Below are 20,185 nucleotides of genomic sequence, written 5' to 3'. Positions count from 1 at the left end.
TTGAGTTTCATGTTTAATGAATAAACATTTATTACAATAATATTAATATTAATATTGATGATGATGATGATACGTGGACTTTATACACTAAATTAATTAATAATTAGAATGTCTTTATTATTTAAAAGGATGATAAGCACACATTATAATTAATTTAATGAATGAAGTCCACGTATTATTACCGCTCCTTTTTTTGTGCATTTCATGTTTAATGAATAAAACTGATACATGGACTTCATTCATTAAATTAATAATTAGGATTTATTTATTATTTAAAAGAATGATAAACACGCATAATAATTAATTTAATGAATGGCCAACATATTATTATCTCTCTTTTTTGTGAGTTTCATGTTTAATGAATAAAAGAGATAATAATATGTGGATTTCATTCATTAAATTAATTAATTAGGATTTATTTATTATTTAAAAGAATAAACACACATAATAATTAATTTAATAAATGAAGTCCGCATATTATTATCTCTCTCTTTTTTCCCTTTTTTTTCCTTTTTGAGTTTCTTGTTTATGAAATAAAACAGATAATAATATATGAACTTCGGTCATTAAATTAATTAATAATTATGATTTCTTTCTCATTTAAAAAGAATGATAAAGACACACATACTCTTCTCCATTTGTGTCTCTCCACTAATTTTCTCTGGGATCCCGTTTTGGGGAGAGGGGGGACAGAAACCCATCCTCCGCTTCCCCCCCTCCAAAAAAAAAAGTCAGATCCTTTGATCTTCCTTTCCTCTCTCTGACAGATATCGACGAGTGCCAGGAGCTGCCAGGCCTGTGCCAGGGAGGCAATTGCGTCAATACCTTTGGCAGCTTCCAGTGTGAGTGCCCTCCGGGCTATTACCTGAACGAGGACACCCGTATTTGCGAAGGTGGGTCTGTGGGGGCGCGGGGGGGGGTTGAGCTCTTGGAGAAGGGGGTGTATGTACCCAATGCAGTCCGTGGATTCTCCCAGCCCATTCACTTAGAGTAGGACCTCCCAACCTTGATCCCTTTAAGACGGGGGGACTTCAATTCCCAGAATTCCCAGGAGTTGAAGTCCACTCGTCTTCATGGCTTAGTGACTTTGGGAGAGATTGACAGGGTCTGTTAGCCCTATCTTTATTGTAAGGTTATATTAAGAGAATCTTTCTCTCCCTCCCCCACTCCCCTTTTACTCTCTGGAAAACTAGGGAGGGTCTTTCTTGAGTTGCTTCCTACACCTTCCTTTTCCTCTGCCCCTTGTTGTAGCTTTGATGTCTGGGGCAGGAGTGGGCTGTTCCCGGTTCGCACCGGTTTGGGTGACCCGGTTGTTAATTTTACATCTGGTTCACCAAACCAGTAGTTGCAATGACTGGCTTGGGGAGGCTATTTTTCACCCTCCGGGAGGCTCGAGAAAAACCTCCAGAGCCCAAGGAGGGCAAAAACAGCTCCCCCACCCTGGTGCAGGAGGCTGAATAGTCCATGCCTACCCAGCAGCCAGGCAGAGAATTGGTTACTAAATTTTTTGAAGCCCACCTCTGGTCTGGGGGGGGGGGTGTCTCCATCCTGTCTCCTGAGGTCATCCCCCCAACAGGGACCCCCTTCTTCAGATTTCCAACCTTCGTCCTGGGACAGCTGACCGACTGACCTGCCTTTGGTCCCTGTTCCCACAAACTTTGATGTGTCCTTTCCAGACATCGACGAGTGCTCTGCTCACATCGGCATCTGTGGGCCGGGGACCTGTTACAACACACTCGGCAACTACACCTGTGTGTGCCCTCCGGAGTACATGCAAGTCAACGGAGGGAACAACTGTATGGGTACGGAGGGTCCTGCAGGGTGGGCTTAAAGGGAGGAGAGGGGCAAATGGGGTGAGGGAGCGATCCGCCTCTGTCTCCTAGGATGGGTTGATGCCCTCCAGGTAACTCAGCTGAAAAGCTAGGATGAGGATTTCATAGACTAACCTAGCTATCAAGGTGTGATCTCCTGGATGGGTGGGTGGATGGATAGATAGATAGATAGATAGATAGATAGATAGATGTTAGAGTGGTAGAGTAGTAGAGTGGTAGAGTGGTAGATAGTGATAAATAAAAGAGAGTGAAAGATGGAAGGATGGATAGATGGATAGATGGATAGATAGATAGATAGATAGATAGATAGATAGATAGATAGATAGATAGTTATAGTAGGTAGGTAAGTAGGTAGAGTGATAGAATGATAGATTAGAGGGTAAGAGATGGAGGATGGAGATAGATGATTGATAGACGGTAGATAAATAGGTAGATAGGAAGATGAGACAGACAGACAAATAGATATAAATGATAGACAGGCAGATACACAGACAGCCATATAAGTAGAAAATATGTAGATAGCTAGATGATAGGTAGATAGGAAGATGAGAGAGAATGATAGATAGATAGATAGATAGATAGATAGATAGATAGATAGATAGATAGATAGATAGATAGATAGATAGATAGATAGATAGATAGATAGATAGATAGATAGATGATAGCTAGATAGCTAGATAGATAGCTAGATAGATAGATAGATAGATAGATAGATAGATAGATAGATAGATAGACAGACACACAGACAGATAGGTAGAAAATAGGTAGGTAGGTTGATAGATAGATGATAGATAGATGATAGATAGACAGACAGAGACAGACAGACAGACAGACATAAATCTAGACACAAAGAGCATAGCAATAGAAATAGAGAGGCAGACAGAGATAAGCAGGTCTTAGTGGAGGCACTTCTTAAAATGTCTCGGCCCCCTCCCAAACAGATCAGACTCTACCAAACCGGTGGGGCGGGCCAAACCAGACAGGTGGGGCGGTGGCCATCTCTTTATCACCTCCACCCTTTGAGGCTGAGCGCTGGGAGCTTCTCCGCCTGCTGACGTTCCCCGACTGCCTTCCTTTCAGACATGCGCAAGAGCCTTTGCTACCGGAACTATAACGACACCTGTGAGAACGAGCTCTCCTTCAACATGACCAAGAAGATGTGCTGCTGTTCCTACAACATTGGCAAGGCCTGGAACAAGCCCTGCGAGCCCTGCCCCACGCCGGCCAGCTGTGAGTGGCCCCTCTGTCCCATCGCCTCTGTGGTCGTTAAGCCAGGCATCATGGCTGGCCATTAAGTGAATCTGCAGTCCTTAAACAAATGCTGTGTTTGTTAAGTGAACCCACTGTTCACGAGTAGTTTTTGCCCCAAAAAACCCCCAGAAGGAAATGCCATTTTTTGTAGGCAAAAACATCCTTAAACCATGTTCAGGTGATGGTGGGACTCTGCAAATGGCCGCAATTGCAGGCCAGTTGCTGAAGGCCCGAAAAGTGGTCACATGACCAGAGCATGGCTGTCCGAGCTTTGGAACTGTTGTAAATTCCTTTTGGTCATCGTAATTTCAATCGTCACTGGCCATAACTTGAGGATTACCTGTAATTTTTCAAGCAGAGTTGCTTGGATATTGTTGTGGCCCTCCAGCGGCCAGCAGAGCTGGCGGCAGACTCGGACAGTGAGGAGGTTGGGGAGGAACAAGGGCCAGTCTTGGAGTTTGCGGAAGGCTCTGATGAGGGCTCTGTGTTGGAATCAGAGACGGGGCCAGGGCCGTCCAATATCAGCTGCCTTTAGAGTCAGAGATCAGTGGGGAAGAAGAACAGCTGGAGCCTGTTCCCGATGAGCATATGTACAGAGCTGCCAGGAGAAGGGAACAGTTCAGGAACAAGGGTCAGCTCTGGAGTAAAGGCAGAGGTGGGTGGTGAATGGCCTTTCCCATAGGGAATAAAGAGGACTGAAGGGGGAGTGGAGTTTACAGGAGACAATTAGTTCAATTCGTTAGGGCGAAGAAGATCTGTTCCTGACTTCTTAAAAGGGGTTTTGTCGGGACAAGGAGTCCGCTTCATGATTTTGTGAAGCCTAGGTCAGAACAGATATGGCCTGTGCTAAACCAGAGTTGTGGGGTCCTCGGTGCTCTCTGAGCTTGGTAGCTTTGTTGCAGACATTTCATTACCAAACTAGGTAATAGCATCAGTCTTACTAGGGAGTGTGATTGGCAGAGCGCAGGAGGAGGAGGAGGAGAAAGGGAGGAGGACAATGGCTTGACGGCCTTAGTACTCTCCGAGCTTGGTAGGGTTTTTTTTGCAAAAGTTTCATTATCAAACTAGTTAACATCAGTCCTACTAGGAGTGTGATTTGCAGAAAGGAGGAGAAGGAGGACTTTAGGCCCTTAGTAGTCTCTGAGCTTGGTGATTTTCTTGTAGACGTTTCATGACCAAACTAGGCCACATCATCAGTCATACTAGAGAGTGTGATTTGCCAAGAGGAGGGTTGGGGAATAGGACGACTTTGAGCCTTTACTGATCTCTGAGCTTGGTGGTTTTCTTACAGGCATTTCATTACCCAACTAGGTACCATTATCAGTACTAGAAGGGGGTAGGGTTTGCTCTCTGTTTCTATTCTAGTAGCTTCCTCTGTCATTGTCGATGAGAATAATCTTGGTGCTTCCTCGATTAGGATGTTTACTCTTAGCTTGTTTAGCAGTTCCTAGACTGGGGTATTGTTTGCTGCTGGGTTGTCCATCTAATGTGAATCCTGTGTTATTCTCTATCTATCTGTGTGTTGATAGCTGGCAAAGAGGTGTTTTGGCCTTTCTGTTTCCTTCTGGGCTGTCTCCTTTGAATGGTATGTAGATGTTGTTTATCACTACGTGCCTGTCGATGGCCAATTTGATGATGGCTGAATGCCTGTCAGCGAGAAAACAACCCAACTCAAGGAGCACCAGTGACCCCACAATTCAATTCCGAGCCATGAATGTTCTCTTCTGTCTACACCTGAGTTGCTCAATGTCTGTGGAGATGGTCAGTCATCCAGGTCATGGTGGTCCCAAGGTTGCTTTTTTTCAAGACGCAACAACTCCTTGTTTTTCTTTGAAGTCGTTTTGCTTCTCATCCAAGAAGCTTCATCAGTTTTGACTGGATGGTGGGGGGAATGGAAGGATTTTGTTAGGGATACACCCTAGCAGAATCTGCACGGCAGTCAGGCAGGCAGGCAAAATATGTGAGATTAACCTTTTTTGTAGCTTACACTCAGTAAAACAGATACACCGTGCTAGTTAAATAGTTTATTCCAGTAAGAGTTATAGCATAGTCAAACAGTCCATATATCATTCACTAATTCAGTCCGTCCGGGGATTATTCAGTTGCAAAGTCCAGTGTCGAAAAAGAGAGGTCAGTAAACTTACAAATATCAGTCCAGTAATATATCTCCTCGCAGTAGAGATATGAAGAAGTCAAAAACTCCTCTCTTCCTTCAGCAACTCAGCAGTAGGGGAAAACACGCAGTTAACAAACCATCAATCCATGCAATCCAGTAATTGTCAGGGAATTGTCAGGTTCTCTTGCTCCCTCTTATGGTGGTTTCACACCGCTCCCAAAATTACATGCTTTGCAGTTTTAAAGTGACACACACTTAAACTTACAATCATAGTTTATATATATTATTTTACCCAAACTACGTTAGGTAACCTATGTTATTCCTAACAGATTTATACTCCTTGCAGACACCTGGTCATTTGCATTCATTTAGCAGGTCGTTAAGGTCACCTGGAGGTTTATCTGTGTTCTCAGGGTCACCCGAGGGGTGCAAATGGATGTGAAGCCTTCTTGGAACTGTTGAAAGGATTGTATTATAGACTGGAGATAGATGATGTTGTATCCCTCCTCCCTCACTCGAGAGAGGGCTGTTCAATTTGGACATAGATGGCCTCTTTGACCCCCTCTTTCAAACCAGCGGCCCTCTCTGTCCAAAATGTGGACTTTGCTGACTTCAAAAGAGCAGCCTTGAGACTTTCAAGAAGAAATTGGACTGCCATTGGTCAGAAATGGTGTAGGGTCTCCCACTTGGGCGTGGGAGTTGGACTAGATGACCTATAAGGTCCCTTCCAACTCTGATTATCTGTTATCTGTTTTAAATGCAGACGGACTGCTGAATCTAGTCCCGATGTGTTTGTTTTCCTAATGTTGTGCCGTGCGTTTGTGAAATGGCTGTTTTGTTTCCCCAACGTCCAGATCTGCACAGGGCTCGCTGCACTGTACGGCATGTACCCCGTTGCTCAGTTTGTGTCTGGATGTTTTATCCTTAAGGACAAACTTCTGCCTTCATGTATTCTTGGGTTTAAAGTGCGCCCATACGTTTTGTTGGCTGAAGATCCTCCTGAACTTTTCATACTTGCCTCAGATCTTGCAAGGAGATGGCTCTGGAGAAACATGACCAAGTCTTTCTTTTCTAGCGGAATACCAGATCCTGTGTGGTAATCAGGCGCCTGGCTTCATCATCGACATCCACACAGGGAAACCAATTGGTGAGTGTTCCCTGAACTTTGTGTGAGCCACAGCTAACACTTTTGTATGGAGGATGATGTTTGTGTCAGTCTTTTCAATCCAACCTAAATACTAACATTAAAACAATGATAAAGAAGAGTTTATAAGAAAAATGAAACCTAGTTTCTTTTAAGTTTTTTCCAGATTTTCTTTTTAAGATGAATGATTCTTGTGTTTAAAAAAAAAAAGGACTGTTTAAAAGAAAAAGTGAAAAACAATCCTGAAAGCAATAGAAATAAGAACACAAGTCATAAAGCGATCAGAAATGTAAAGATACTTAAATTCAGTTGCTGCAGCAGTGAAGGGTTGTGCAATGAGCCAGAACACACAGTTGTGGTTATTGGTTGAAGATGGCTGACTCCTGTGTGAGGCAATCTGCGCTATGATTGGTTGCGGTGGGTGCGGAGGGAGAGTTTTCCTGTTTTCCCGCCTTTTTTTCTTGTGTGTTCTGTATGCTTAGATTTACCTCATGTTAATCTGATGTTCCTGACTATTCCCGTCTATCTTGTCTGCTCAGGCATGAGGCAATCTATGTTGTGATTGGTTGCTGTGGGTATAAAGGGGGGAGTTTCCCCCTTTCCCGCCTTTTTCTTCTATGTGTTATGTACACTTTTTGATTTACCTCATGATGTTCCTATGTTCCTGGCTATCTTGTCTGCTCTTGCATGAGGTAATCTACACTATGATTGGCTGCTATGGGTGTAAAGAGGGAGTTTTCCTGTTTTCCTGCCTTCTTCTTCTGTGTGTCCTGTGCAGGGTTGCCATCTGACCGTTTTTCCGGCCAAATTCGAGAACTCTGGCCATATTTCTATCTGCTTGGCCATGAAAAAAATGATGTCTCCGGCCAAATTTATTTGGCTGGAAATTTGGCCGTACGAAAGTTGCTTGGCCGTGAAATCGGCCAGATGGCAACCCAGCTGCTCTCCTTCCCTCGCGCTTGCACATCACCATGAGCAAAAGGAGGACAAGCGCGTCCTCTCAGTTCTCCAACACGCCCGCTTCCTCTCAACTCCCGTCACACACCCCCTCGGGACCTTGGCGCCCGGCCACGCCGCCTTCCCGCCTGTGACCCGAGCAGGGGGCGGCTCCTCCTCCATCAACACCACACCCATTCCTATTCTGGCTCGTTCCAACGCCACGCCCCTCGGCTTCCCCACCCATCCCGAGCTCTCCTTCCCTCGCGCATGCGCATCACCATGAGCAAAAAATAATTTGGTCGGATTTGGCCGTATTTTGACTTGAGTTTGGCTGCAGAGCCAAACTGCGATCTGGCAACCCTGGTCCTGTGTGCTCTGGGATTTACCTCATGATGTTCCTGTTTGCCCTGACTATCTTAGTTTGCTCTATATTGATGCAAAACATATTTATTTATATAAAACTATAAGCTCGTGTTGGTGTCTCTGACTTCATCTGAACATTGGCTGCTCCGTTAATTCCCCGACAAGAAAGCAACAAAGCAACAAATAAATCACCAGGAACATTTGAATCCCACACAATTTTTTACAAAGTTCTGTTGATCCAATGGTTCCCACAGATAAACGGGGCATGTGTGGGGGGAGGGTGTCTTTTGCTCCTGCTCAGCCTTGTGTCCCATACATCCCATCCCCTTGAAAAGGAGGTGGGGCTTCTGTCCAACTAGCCCTATTCTCTTCTGCCCCTCCCCCTTTCTGTGCAGATATTGACGAATGCAGTGAGATTCCAGCCATTTGCACCAATGGCGTCTGCATCAACCAGATCGGCAGTTTCCGCTGCGAGTGCCCCATCGGCTTCAGTTACAACAACATCTTGCTGATCTGTGAAGGTCAGAGTCAGGGGATGGCATTTAAGGGGTGGGGTAGGGTGGGGTCTTTGCACCTCCAAAGGGAAATGTGACAAGCAGGATAAAAGTGGTGAATGGATTGGACGAGAGGCGATACAGGAAAATGGAACAATTGCGGGGGATACAACCACAACTGCCACGAATACCATTTAATTTCTTTGTAAATATAGGTAGTTCTCGCTTAACGCCAGCAGTTGGGGTCAACATCTCTGTTATTAAGTGGTATGATTGAAAAGAACAGCGTCTTGTGATTGCTCCAACTTGACGACAGCCGTTGTATCGGTTCTGGTTGCAGTCATTCAGTGACTTCCATGCAGTCTTTATGCACAACATCATGGCGATGGCCACTTGTGACTTCCTGCTGGCTTCCCCATTGACTTGGTTTGGGGGAAGCTGGCAGGGAAGCTCACCGCTGGTGATCATGTGACTAAGGGACATTGTGATGGGTGCAAGTATTAGTTGAACCCAGAATTTCTGTTGCTAAGTGAGACAGTTGTTAAGTGAGCTGTGCCTGATTTTACAAGCTTTCTTGCTACAGTCGTTGAATTGCAGTTGTTAAGTTAGTAACCCCGGTCATTAAGTGAATCTGGCTTCCCCATTGACTTTGCTCGTCAGAAGGTCACAAAAGGAGACACACACACCCCGGGACACAGCAAATGTTGTAACTATGAGTCAGTTGCCCAAGTATCTGAATTTTCATCATGTGATCATCGGGATGTTGCAGCTGTTATAAGTGTGAAAAGGCCATATGTCGCTTTTTTCTGTGCTGTTGTAACTTTGAACAGTCACTATATCAGAGCGACCGAGAGAAGGGAGGAGGGAACAGGTGTTCAGACCAAAACTAGGGAGCCGTTTGTCTTTCTCTCTCTTGCTGACATTTTTCCTTCTCTTTTTCTGTCTCCTGGCAGACATAGATGAATGCAGCGGAGGGGAAAATCTCTGCCAACGAAATGCCGATTGCTTAAATATCCCCGGCAGTTACCGGTGTGAATGCTCTTCAGGATACAAATTGTCACCGAGCGGAGCATGCATTGGTAAGACCGGTTTGAACCCTGAGCAGGAGAAGCAATCAGTCCAATAGCGGTAATCCTCGACTTACAACCACAATTAGGACCAGAATTTTCATTGTAATTGTTAAGCGAGTCGCACCCAATTTTTTACGAACTTTATTGCCAGGGTGGTTAAGGGAATCAGTGCTGCCATGAATTGAATCACATGGTCATTAAACAAATCCAGCTTCCCACAATGACTCTGCTTGTTGGGAGCCGGTTGCCAAACACGAGGACCAGACAGAAGTAGCTTGGGGGGGGGGTAGGGGGGCGCTGTTATAACTTCAGACAGTTACTAAGCGAATGATTGTAAGTTGACAACCGTAGTTCTTCTGTGTTCTGTGTTTTTCAATCTTGGCCACTTGGAGATGTATGGACTTCAACTCCCAGAATTCCATAGCCAAATATGCTGGCTGGGGAATTCTGGGAATCAAAGTCCTCAATACATCCTCAATAGAATTAGAATTAGAATTAGAATTCTTTATTGGCTAAGTGTGATGGGACGCACAAGGAGTTTGTCTTGGTGCAAATGCTCTCAGTGTACATAAAAGAAAAGATACATTCGTCAAGAGTCAAGGATCATACAGTACAACACTTAATGATAGTCAGAGGGTACAATTAGCAATCAAATCATACTAGGAAACAGTCCATATAAATCGTAAGGATACAAGCGACAAAGTTACAGTCCTACAATCACAAGTGGGAGGGGATGGGTGATAAGGAGTGATGAGAAGATTAATAGTAATAGTAGTGCAGACTTTGTAAATAGTTGAACAGTGTGGAGGGAATTATTTCTTTAGCAGAGTGATGGCGTTGGGGAAAAAACTGTCTTTGTGTCTAGTCGTTCTGGTGTGTAGTGCCCTATAGGATCGTTTTGAGGGAAGGAGTTGAAACAGTTTGTGTCTGGGATGTTAGGGGTCTGTAGATATTTTCATAGCCCTCTTTTTGATTTGTGCAGGTCCTCAATTAAAGGCAGGTTGGTAGTAATTGTTTTTGTCTGCAGTTGTAATTATCCTCTGAAGTCCGTGTCTGTCCTGTTTGGTTGCAGAGCCGAACCAGACAGTTCTAGAGGTGCAGATGACAGACTCCATCGTTCCTCTGTAAAATGGATCAGCAGCTCCTTGGGCAGTTTGAGCTGTCTGAGTTGGCGCAGAAAGAACATTCTTTGTTGTGCTTTTTTGATGACGTTTTTGATGTTAGGTGTCCATTTTAGGTCTTGGGATATGATAGAACCCAGAAATTTGAAGGTCTCTACTGTTGATACAAGTCACCAAGGTTAAGAAAAACTGGTTCATTTGTACAGCGGGAAGAAGAAAATGTGGACCACACTTTCTAAGGGCCGGAGCATCGCACTGTGCTTTGATCTAAGCCTACCTAGCCTCAAATTTGGGCTCGTCCTTCTTCCCGGCTTTTCTCTCTCCAAGCTAATTTCCTATGTTTCATTGTGTTGCAGGCCGCAATGAGTGCCAAGAGATCCCCAACGTCTGCAGCCACGGGGATTGTGTCGACACGGAAGGGAGTTACCTTTGCATCTGCTACAACGGGTTCAAAGCCACGGGGGACCTGACCATGTGCATGGGTCGGTATCGTAGGGGTTCGATGTCCTTACGGCACACCAGCCCTGCGGAGATGCCTCCTTCCTTCCTAAAATTATAGTCCTGGTTATAGAGCAGGTTTGCTAGTTCCACCAGTTGTTAACAATGCACACACAGAATAATAAGAGTTGGAATGGACCTTGGAGGTCATCTAGTCCAACCCTCTGCTCAGGCAGAAATAGAATAGAATAGAGTAGAACAGAACAGAATAGAATAGCAGAGTTGGAAGGGACCTTGGAGGTCATCTAGTCCAACCCTCTGCTCAGGCAGAAATAGAATAGAATAGAGTAGAACAGAACAGAATAGAATAGCAGAGTTGGAAGGGACCTTGGAGGTCATCTAGTCCATCCCCCTGCTCAGGCAGAAATAGAGTAGAGTAGAGTAGAATAGAATATAGAATAGAATATAGAATAGACTAGAATATAGAATACAATATAGAATAGAATAGAATAGAATAGAATAGAATAGAATAGAATAGAATAGAATAGTTGGAAGGGACCTTGGAGGTCATCTAGCCCAACCCCCTGCTCAAGCAGGAAACCTTACACCACTTCAGGCAAATGGTTATCCAATCTCTTCTTTAAAACGTCCAGGGTTGGAGTAGTTACAGTGACGTTTTTTTCCCCTGATTAATTCTTCTCACTGTCGGGAAATTTCTCCTTCGTTCTAGGCTTGTAGACTTCAACTCCCAGAACTCCCGAGCCCAGAATTCTGGGAGTTGAAGTCCACAAGTCATAAGGGGCCATGGTTCCCCATCTCTAGGCTCGTGAGATAGGGTGGCCTGTGCATCTAATAAACGATAGTATTTCCCTCTCTTCCTCGCGTGGCCGTTTCCTCGTGCGCCCGGCAGACATCGACGAATGTGACCGCCAGCCCTGTGGGAACGGCACCTGCAAGAACACAGTGGGTTCCTACAACTGCCTCTGCTTCCCGGGCTTCGAACTGACCCACAACAACGATTGCATGGGTAAGAGGGCACGGTTGGGGGAAGAGGAGGTCCCGGACGAGCCTCCGGGAATGGTGATGCTGACCCCCACTCCTCCCCGCCACATCTCACCCTGCTCTCCCTACAGATATTGACGAGTGCTCCTCCCTGGCTGGGCAGGTTTGCCGCAACGGGCAGTGTATCAACAACGTGGGGTCCTTCCGGTGCCTGTGCCAGGAGGGCTACGACCACACACCGGACGGCAAGAATTGCATTGGTGGGTATCACCCGGAGTCATTGGGAAGCGTTGAGAGAACCAACTGTCTTGTCTGCCTCCTCTTCTTTTGCTTAATGGACATAGCCCTCTGCCCATATTTGCTCGTATTTCTTCTTCCTAGAAGGGTAGAGTTGGGAGGGACTCCCCCCAAAGGTCATTTAGTCCAACCCCTTGCAATCTGCAGGCAAGCCAATTCAACCTGTTGAAAAACTTCCAAAGAGGTTTTCCCATTCCACCTCCTGTCTCCGTTGCCCTTCTCAGTCGGGTCCCGTTTGCCTACTACATCTTTTTTCAAGACGCCGCGCCCAGATCTAATCCAGTGGCAGGTAGTCCTCGACTTACCACTATTCATTGAGCGACGACAACGCTGGGAAAAAAAGGGACTTACAACCGGTTGTACTTGGAAAAGGTCGCAGGGTCACATGATTGCAAATGACAATCTTCCCAGCCAACTTCTGACTAGCAATGGCGAAGCCATCAGGGCAGCCAGCACACCGCAATCATGTGACGTCTCGCTTAAGGACCACGCCAATTCACGCTGAATTTCCTGGTTCTGATTGTGGTTGTAAGTCGAGGAGTATTTGGACTTTACTCAGACGAGGCGAATAAAGTATAAATATGTCTTCCCATCATTCGGAAAAATAACCATCTAGCATTGCACTAATTGCATTGGCTTTTTTTTGCAGCAGCTTCACAACTGCAGGCTTGCTTGGTTAACACACACACTCACACAAACACACACACAGAGTTCCAAATTTTCCTCTCCGCTGGATTTCTGGGGTGGAAAGAATTCCTGTTCGTTGGGATCGCTCTAGGTTACAACCTTCATTCGTGACCGTTTGAAGTGAACAACGCATGAAGTGACTTACAACGGTTTTCACACTTACGACCCTTTTAGCATCCCGCCCCCCCTCCCCCCCCTCTGCAGTCCCGTGATCAAAATAAGGATGCTTGGCAGGCAACTGGCTTGTATTTATGACGGTGGCAGCATCCCGGATCTCGTGTGATTCCCTTTCTTGATGAAACAAATCCATGGGGAAGCCGGGTTCCCTTAACAACCATGTTACTAATGTAACAACGGCAGCGATTTGCTTAACAGCCATAGCAAGGAAGGATGTAAAATGAGGCAAAACTCACCAAACCGCTGCTTAGCAACGGCAGTTAAGTCAAGGACTGCCTGCATAAGGCTGGACGGCTCGATTTCCAAAGGTTTAGCCAGTGTCTCCTATATCCACACGGTGTCAGAGACCCTCCCGGATCTCTAGGGCAGGGACAGCAGCTCCCAGCTACGGGGAAGGTAATTTGGAGGGTTTTTTTTTTTTTTCTTCCACGCAGACATCAACGAGTGTGTCAGCCTGCTGGGGAGCTGTTCCCCGGGAACGTGCCACAATTTGGAAGGCTCCTTCCGTTGCATCTGCCCTCCCGGCTACGAAGTGCAGAACGACAACTGTATCGGTAAAAAAAGCACAAGAGCAATAGCACTTATGTACCGATTCAACGGTGCTTGGCAGACCTCTCTTAAGCGCTTTACAGGGTCAGCCTCTTGTCCCCCCCACCCAACAATCTGGGTCCTCGTTTTACTGACCTCGGAAGGATGGAAGGCTGAGTCAAGCCTTGAACTGGTCAGGATCGAACTCCTGGCTGTGGACAGAGTTAGCTTGCAATGCTGCATTCTGACCACTGTGCCACCACGGCCTTCCCTCCCTCCCTCCCTCCCTCCCTCCCTCCCTTCCTTCCTTCCTTCCCTCCCTCCCTCCCTCCTTCCTTCCTTCCTTCCCTCCCTCCCTCCCTCCCTCCTTCCTTCCTTCCTTCCTTCCTTCCTTCCTTCCTTCCTTCCTTCCTAGTACTTAGATTTATATACCACTTCGCAATGCTTTTATAGCCCACTCTAAGCAGTTTACAGAGGCAGCAAATTGCCCCCAACAGTCTGAGTCCTCATTTTACCAGCCTCAAAAGGATGGAAGGCTGAGTCAACCTTGAGCCTGGTGGGATTCAATCTGCCAAATTGCAAGTAGGAACAGCTTGCAGTACTGCACTCTAACCACTGTGCCACCACAGCCCTTCCTTCCTTTTCTTCCTTCCTTCCTTCCTCCCTTTCCTTCCTATCCCTCCTATCCTTCCTTCTCCCTCCCTCTCCTTCCTATCCTTCCTTCCTTCCTCCCTTTCCTTCCTATCCCGCCTATCCTTCCTTCTCCCCCCCTCTCCTTCCTATCCTTCCTTCCTTCCTTCTCCCCCCCTCTCCTTCCTATCCTTCCTTCCTTCCTTCTCCCTCCCTCTCCTTCCTCTCCTTCCTTCCTTCCTCCCTTTCTTTCCTATCCCGCCTATCCTTCCTTCTCCCCCCTCTCCTTCCTATCCTTCCTTCCTTCCTTCTCCCTCCCTCTCCTTCCTCTCCTTCCTTCCTTCCTTCCTCCTTTCCTTCCTATCCCTCCTATCCTTCCTTCTCCCTCCCTCTCCTTCCTATCCTTCCTTCCTTCCTTCCTCCCTTTCCTTCCTATCCCTCCTATCCTTCCTTCTCCCTCCCTCTCCTTCCTCTCCTTCCTTCCTTCCTTCCTTCCTTCCTTCCTCCCTTTCCTTCCTATCCCTCCTATCCTTCCTTCTTCCCCCTCTCCTTCCTATCCCCCTCCTATCCTTCCTTCTCCCTCCCTCTCCTTCCTCTCCTTCCTTCCTTCCTTCCTTCCTTCCTTCTTTCTCCCTCCCTCTCCTTCCTCCCCTTCCTTCCTTTCCTTCCTATCCCTCCTATCCTTCCTTCTCCCCCTCTCCTTCCTCTCCTTCCTTCCTTCCTTCCTTCCTTCCTCCCTTTCCTTCCTATCCCTCCTATCCTTCCTTCTCCCCCTCTCCTTCCTCTCCTTCCTTCCTTCCTTCCTTCCTTCCTTCCTCCCTCCCTCCCTTTCCTTCCTATCCCTCCTATCCTTCCTTCTTCCTCCCTCTCCTTCCTATCCTTCCTTCCTTCCTTCCTTCCTCCCTTTCCTTCCTATCCCGCCTATCCTTCCTTCCTTCCTCCCTTCCTTCCTTTCCTTCCTATCCCTCCTATCCTTCCTTCTCCCTCCCTCTCCTTCCTATCCTTCCTTCCTTCCTTCCTTCCTTCCTTCCTTCCTTCCTTCCTTCCTTCCTTCCTTCCCACATAGCACCTAGACTTACATACCGCTTCATGGTGCTTGGCAGACCTCTCTTAAGCGCTTTACAGAGTCAGCCTCTTGTTCCCCCCACAACAATCTGTGTCCTCATTTTACTGACCTCGGAAGGGAGGACAGAAGGCTGAGTCCCCCTTGAGCCATTCAGCATTGAACTGCAGGCAGTCAGCAGAAGCAGCCTGCAGTCCTATGTTCTAACCACCACACCACCATGGCGCCACAATGCAAAACAGATGAGTGTGCACAGGCCAACTTCTGATGGCTGGGTCCTGCTTTGCGGGAGGCGGGTGATTTCTGTGGCCCCCTCTGGCTTTGATCCCTCAATGGCGCTTCAGGGAATAGGGGCCCTCATTGGGGAGGGTCAAAAAGTCAAGCCCAGCCTATCGAAAGCCTTTTCCTTACATTTATGTGTATTGATACTTGGTGGGGGGGGGGAGGATTATCCTGTCCCTCCCAGCAGTTAAAACTGCCTATGGACTGAATTTGGGGTGCCGGAGTCAGGGAGGGCATCCTGTGATCTATCTCGGTGGGTTGTAGATATCAACGAGTGTGAGGAAGACCCCAACATCTGTCTCTTCGGTACCTGCACCAACACCCCTGGCACTTTCCAGTGTATCTGCCCACCTGGATTTGTCCTGTCTGACAACGGTCGGCGCTGCTTTGGTGAGTTTGCAGTTATAATTTCCAGGAGGGAGGGGGAACGGCATCTGTTTCCACTCTCTGGATGTATTGGACTACATTTCCCATCCCCTCAGTCCAAAGCTTCCCCCTTTAGGGAGCCACGATCTCGGACAATCAGCCGTCCTGCCCGCTGCTAAATTATCTCACGGGTGTTGGGTTTTTTTTACGGAGCGCAAGGCAGCGTTCCTTCCACACACCAGCAACAACAGTGGGGGCGAGCGAAGGGATGGTTTTGTTCTAACTCAGTCTTCCCAAGATCGTGAAGTCGACTCCTCATCCCGATGAAACCCCTTTTATTTAGGCTAAAGGGAATTCCTCTCCGGCAAAGTCCCGGCAAACAGTCTTTCAAGAGATTTCACAACGACAGACCTTTGTAGGGTTTGGAGAGTTGCGAGGCCAATATCTTCCAAACGCCACGCTGTAGCAGCAATTCCTTGGCCAAGAAGTCAGGAGCTTCACCCTAATGAATTGAACGAATTGTCTCCTGCCAAACCCCACTATTCCCTATGGAAGGGGCCATTCACCGTTCACCTGAGCCTTTACTCCTGAGTCGACCCTTCTTCCTTAACTGTCCCCTTCTCCAGGCAGCTCTGTGCGTGCGCACACTGGGAACAGGCTCCAGCTGTTCTTCTGCCCCACTGATCTCTGACTTATTCGTTAGTTGGAGGAAATCTACTTTTCCTCCTGCATAACATCTCCAATGGCGGCTGGCCACTACGTGATCCGGTGTCCGGCGAAGAGCACCGCCTCCCTTTCAGGGGAGGAAAATGGAACAGTAGAGTTGTAAGGGACCTTGGAGGTCTTCTAGTCCAACCCCCCGCTCGAGCAGGAAACCCTAGCCCATTTCAGACAAGGGGCCGAATGTTCTATCCCAGGGATCCCCAACCTGTGGGCCACGGCCCACTACCGGCCCACAGCCAATTCCCAAGGGGGGGCTCTTGAGGCCCTAGTTGTGCAAGAGTCTTGGGCATTCAGAGCCTCACTCGCATAAGCAACGTTCGCACAAACACGCAGGTACACCTCACGCAAAATCATTCCCTCTTTCCCCGCCTTTCGGGCCGCCAACCCAGAAAGTTTGGAGAATTCTGTTCTACCCCATTTCAACAGGAGTCTTGGAACATGCCAGATGAAGCGTTGGAGGTAGACTGCTCCTTGCGGTGGAGTCTCCACTGGGAGGGGGGCCAAGGTCGAAGGATATAGGGACCCTCCCTCCCCTCCTATCCCAGGCACAAATCTTCCCTGTTTCCTGACCTCCTGTATCCCCCCCCCCCAATCCCTACTCTTTGCAGACACCCGCCAGAGTTTCTGCTTTACCCGCTTCGACAATGGGAAGTGCTCGGTGCCCAAAGCGTTCAATACCACCAAGGCCCGATGCTGTTGCAGCAAGATGCCAGGAGAGGGATGGGGAGACCCCTGCGAACTGTGCCCCCAGGAAGGCAACGGTAGGAGAGGGGCAGCGGGGAGGGAGGCAGGGAGGCCCAGAAGGTCATCAGTATCATCCCTCTCGCTTTGATCTCTTGGACGGTTTCACCCTGATGATCGGAGCTGAAATGGTTGCACTGTTCTTTTTGTCATTCTTTTTATATCAGTTTCCATTGCATTTAAGCCAGGGTCTCCAACCTTGGCAACTTTAAGCCGGAGGGCTTCAACTCCCAGAATTCCCCAGCCAGCTTTGCTGGCTGGGGAATTCTGGGAGTTGAAGCCCTCCAAAGCTTAAAGTTACCAAGGTTGGAGACCCCTGTTCTAAGCAACCCAAAGTCCTCAGAACGAGATGGGCATTATTATTATTATTTTTAAGCATTTATTTATGTATTTTTCCTTAACATACACAAGTGCTGTATGAACAGCGTATCGTCTGGGTTAATTTGCTTACATAATAGTATATATTATAATAATATATTAAACATAAGACATACACCATAGTATTTTTCCAATTTTGTAATTTCTGCTTCTATTATCCAACCATTGATAAAATTAGTCCCGTGTTTGAAAGTATTCTGCACCTTCTTAATCATTTCACTGTAAGGTCAACCTATTCATTTCTGCACAATCTTTTTTTTTTTTTAATTACATCGTCTTCTGTGGGCGGTTCCTCATTTTTCCAATGTTGTGCATATACAATTTTTGTTGCCATCAAGACATGGAATATTAAATAGACATTCCCTTTATCGTATTTTTCTGTGGTACTATGCCTAACAGAAATATTTCTGGCTTACGGTCTATGTGTTGCTTTAACGTTTTTTCTAACCATGTATGCAAGGGTGGGATTCAGCCAGTTTGGGCTGGTTCGGGCGAACGGGGTGTTAAATTTACATCTAGTTCACCAAACCGGTAGTTGAACAGAACGGCTTGCCCTCCCCACCCTGCCCCTCCCTTCCCAGGAGTCCCCATGTAGCCAATTTTGGATGCAGGTAAGGGCAGGGTCCATGTGGAGACTCTGGGAGGGCAAAAAACGCCCCTCCAAAGTTCTGGAAGTCCAGAAACGGGCCTGTTTCCGGTTTATGGAAGGCCTTCGGAGCCCAGGGGAGGCCGTTTTCGCCTTCCCAGAGGCCTGAGGGAAGCCTCTGGACTATGGGGAAGGAGAAAAATGGCCCTCTTGGAAGTTCCAGAAGTCCAGAAATGGGCCTGTTTCCGGCTTCCGGAAGGCCTTTGGAGCCCGGGCGAGCCTGTTTTTGCCTTCCCAGAGGCCTGAGGGAAGCCTCCGGACTACGGAGAAGGAGAAAAATGGCCCTCTTGAAAGTTCCAGAAGTCCAGAAACGGGCCTGTTTCTGGTTTATGGAAGGTCTTCGGAGCCAGGGGAGGCCATTTTCGCCCTCCCAGAAGCCAGAGGGAAGCCTCCGGACTACAGAGAAGGCAAAAATGGCCCTCTTGGAAGTGCCAGAAATCCAGAAACGGGCCTGTTTCTGGCTTCCTGAAGGCCTTTGGAGCCTGGGGAAGGCTGTTTTCACCTTCCCAGAAGCCTGAGGGAAGCCTCCGGACTATGGGGAAGGAGAAAAATGGCCCTCTTGGAAGTTCCAGAAGTCCAGAAACGGGCCTGTTTCCGGCTTCCGGAAGGCCTTTGGAGCCCGGGCGAGCCTGTTTTTGCCTTCCCAGAGGCCTGAGGGAAGCCTCCGGACTCTGGGGAAGGCAAAAAATGGCCCTCCTGGAAGTTCTAGCAGGCCACCCCCACCATGGCCACACCCACCCAGCAACCGGGGAGCGAACCAGTTGCTGGGATTTTGGAATCCCATCCCTACATGTATGTATTTTCCTCCAAAATTTTCTTGTCTTTCCGCATGTCCACCACATATGATAATATGAGACAAGGCCGGCGTTATAAGTGTTCCTCGACTTAACAACCACAGTTGAGCCTGAAATTTCCATCGCTAAGCGAGACGGTTGTGAAGTGGATTTTGCCCCGTTCTTGCTACACTCGATAAGGGAATTACGGCAACGGTTAAGTTACTCAGACGGTCGTTAAGGGAATCTGACTTCTCCATTGCTTATAAGAAGGTCGCAAAAGGGGATCACATGACCCCAAGACACTGCGACCATCGTAAATAGGAGTCCATTGCCAAGTGTCGGAATTTTGACTGGAGATGCTTGCAACGGTCATAAGTCAGGGTTTTTTTCAGTGCTGCTGTAACTTTGAACAACTACTAAACAAACGGTACCTGCATTGTTCTTTTTGTGTGTGTATTTTTTATATTTGTTTTAATTGTTTTTTTTAAGCCACCCAGAGCCCTGAGTTGCTTTGAAAAATAAATACAGATCATCCTTTTTTTTTTTTTTTAAAGTAGATTTTATTCATAAACATTTTTTGAATACAGCGTTTTGTCTGGGTATAATATTTACAAAAACAAAAAGCATAGCTAATACTGTACAAAATATTATCCCATTTACTAATATTAATAATATTATACCACATGGACTGTGATGACCCGGGGTATGACACAAAAATAACAAAGTCACAAAAGTAGAATAAATTCCCTTTAATGCCTCCAACTTGGCCCCAATGTCCAATTATCCTCGGCTGGATAACAAACTCTTCAAAAAAATCAATCTACGAAGGGCAGAAATGCAATCCGAACCCAAAGTAAAGATAATTAGAAATAAAAAAAAAACCAACACAAACCACACTGAAGCAATTAACACGGCAAGCCAGGATGATAAATTGCAGACTTCCATAAGATTACACAGCACCCACAGGTGGGAAGTCGCCAAAACCCAGATAAGCCTCGACAAAGATAATGCACGCTTTGCTTCCAGCAAGGAGCCATGTGCAAATGCCCCACTTATATCCTCTTCTCCCAGCTGCAACTAATGAAAGGGATCAGGCCCCTTTCCCCTCCCGTAAGCCATGT

The 20,185-nt window shown here is 47.0% G+C and overlaps 1 protein-coding gene across 2 annotated transcripts in view; it reads left to right on the top strand.

Annotated features, from left to right (window-relative positions):
- The window catches only part of FBN3 (fibrillin 3), a 160,482-nt gene that overhangs the window by 105,451 nt on the left and 34,846 nt on the right, over positions 1 to 20,185 (top strand). For both annotated transcript variants that reach the window (XM_087922591.1, XM_087922592.1), the window contains exons 37-48: positions 768 to 893; positions 1,677 to 1,802; positions 2,913 to 3,062; positions 6,275 to 6,346; positions 8,041 to 8,166; positions 9,093 to 9,218; positions 10,687 to 10,812; positions 11,679 to 11,795; positions 11,902 to 12,030; positions 13,366 to 13,485; positions 15,699 to 15,824; positions 17,132 to 17,284. In XM_087922591.1, coding sequence (XP_087778717.1) covers positions 768 to 893; positions 1,677 to 1,802; positions 2,913 to 3,062; positions 6,275 to 6,346; positions 8,041 to 8,166; positions 9,093 to 9,218; positions 10,687 to 10,812; positions 11,679 to 11,795; positions 11,902 to 12,030; positions 13,366 to 13,485; positions 15,699 to 15,824; positions 17,132 to 17,284 — 1,497 coding nt within the window. The remainder of the gene's footprint in view (positions 1 to 767; positions 894 to 1,676; positions 1,803 to 2,912; positions 3,063 to 6,274; positions 6,347 to 8,040; positions 8,167 to 9,092; positions 9,219 to 10,686; positions 10,813 to 11,678; positions 11,796 to 11,901; positions 12,031 to 13,365; positions 13,486 to 15,698; positions 15,825 to 17,131; positions 17,285 to 20,185) is intronic.

This window comes from Pseudonaja textilis, chromosome 1 (assembly GCF_049901715.1).
Source record: "Pseudonaja textilis isolate UNSWEBS1 chromosome 1, rPseTex1.2, whole genome shotgun sequence".
Taxonomy (NCBI): domain Eukaryota; kingdom Metazoa; phylum Chordata; class Lepidosauria; order Squamata; family Elapidae; genus Pseudonaja; species Pseudonaja textilis.
The sequence above is the reverse complement of the archived record's forward strand: the minus strand, read 5'-3'. Positions and strand labels throughout refer to the sequence as shown.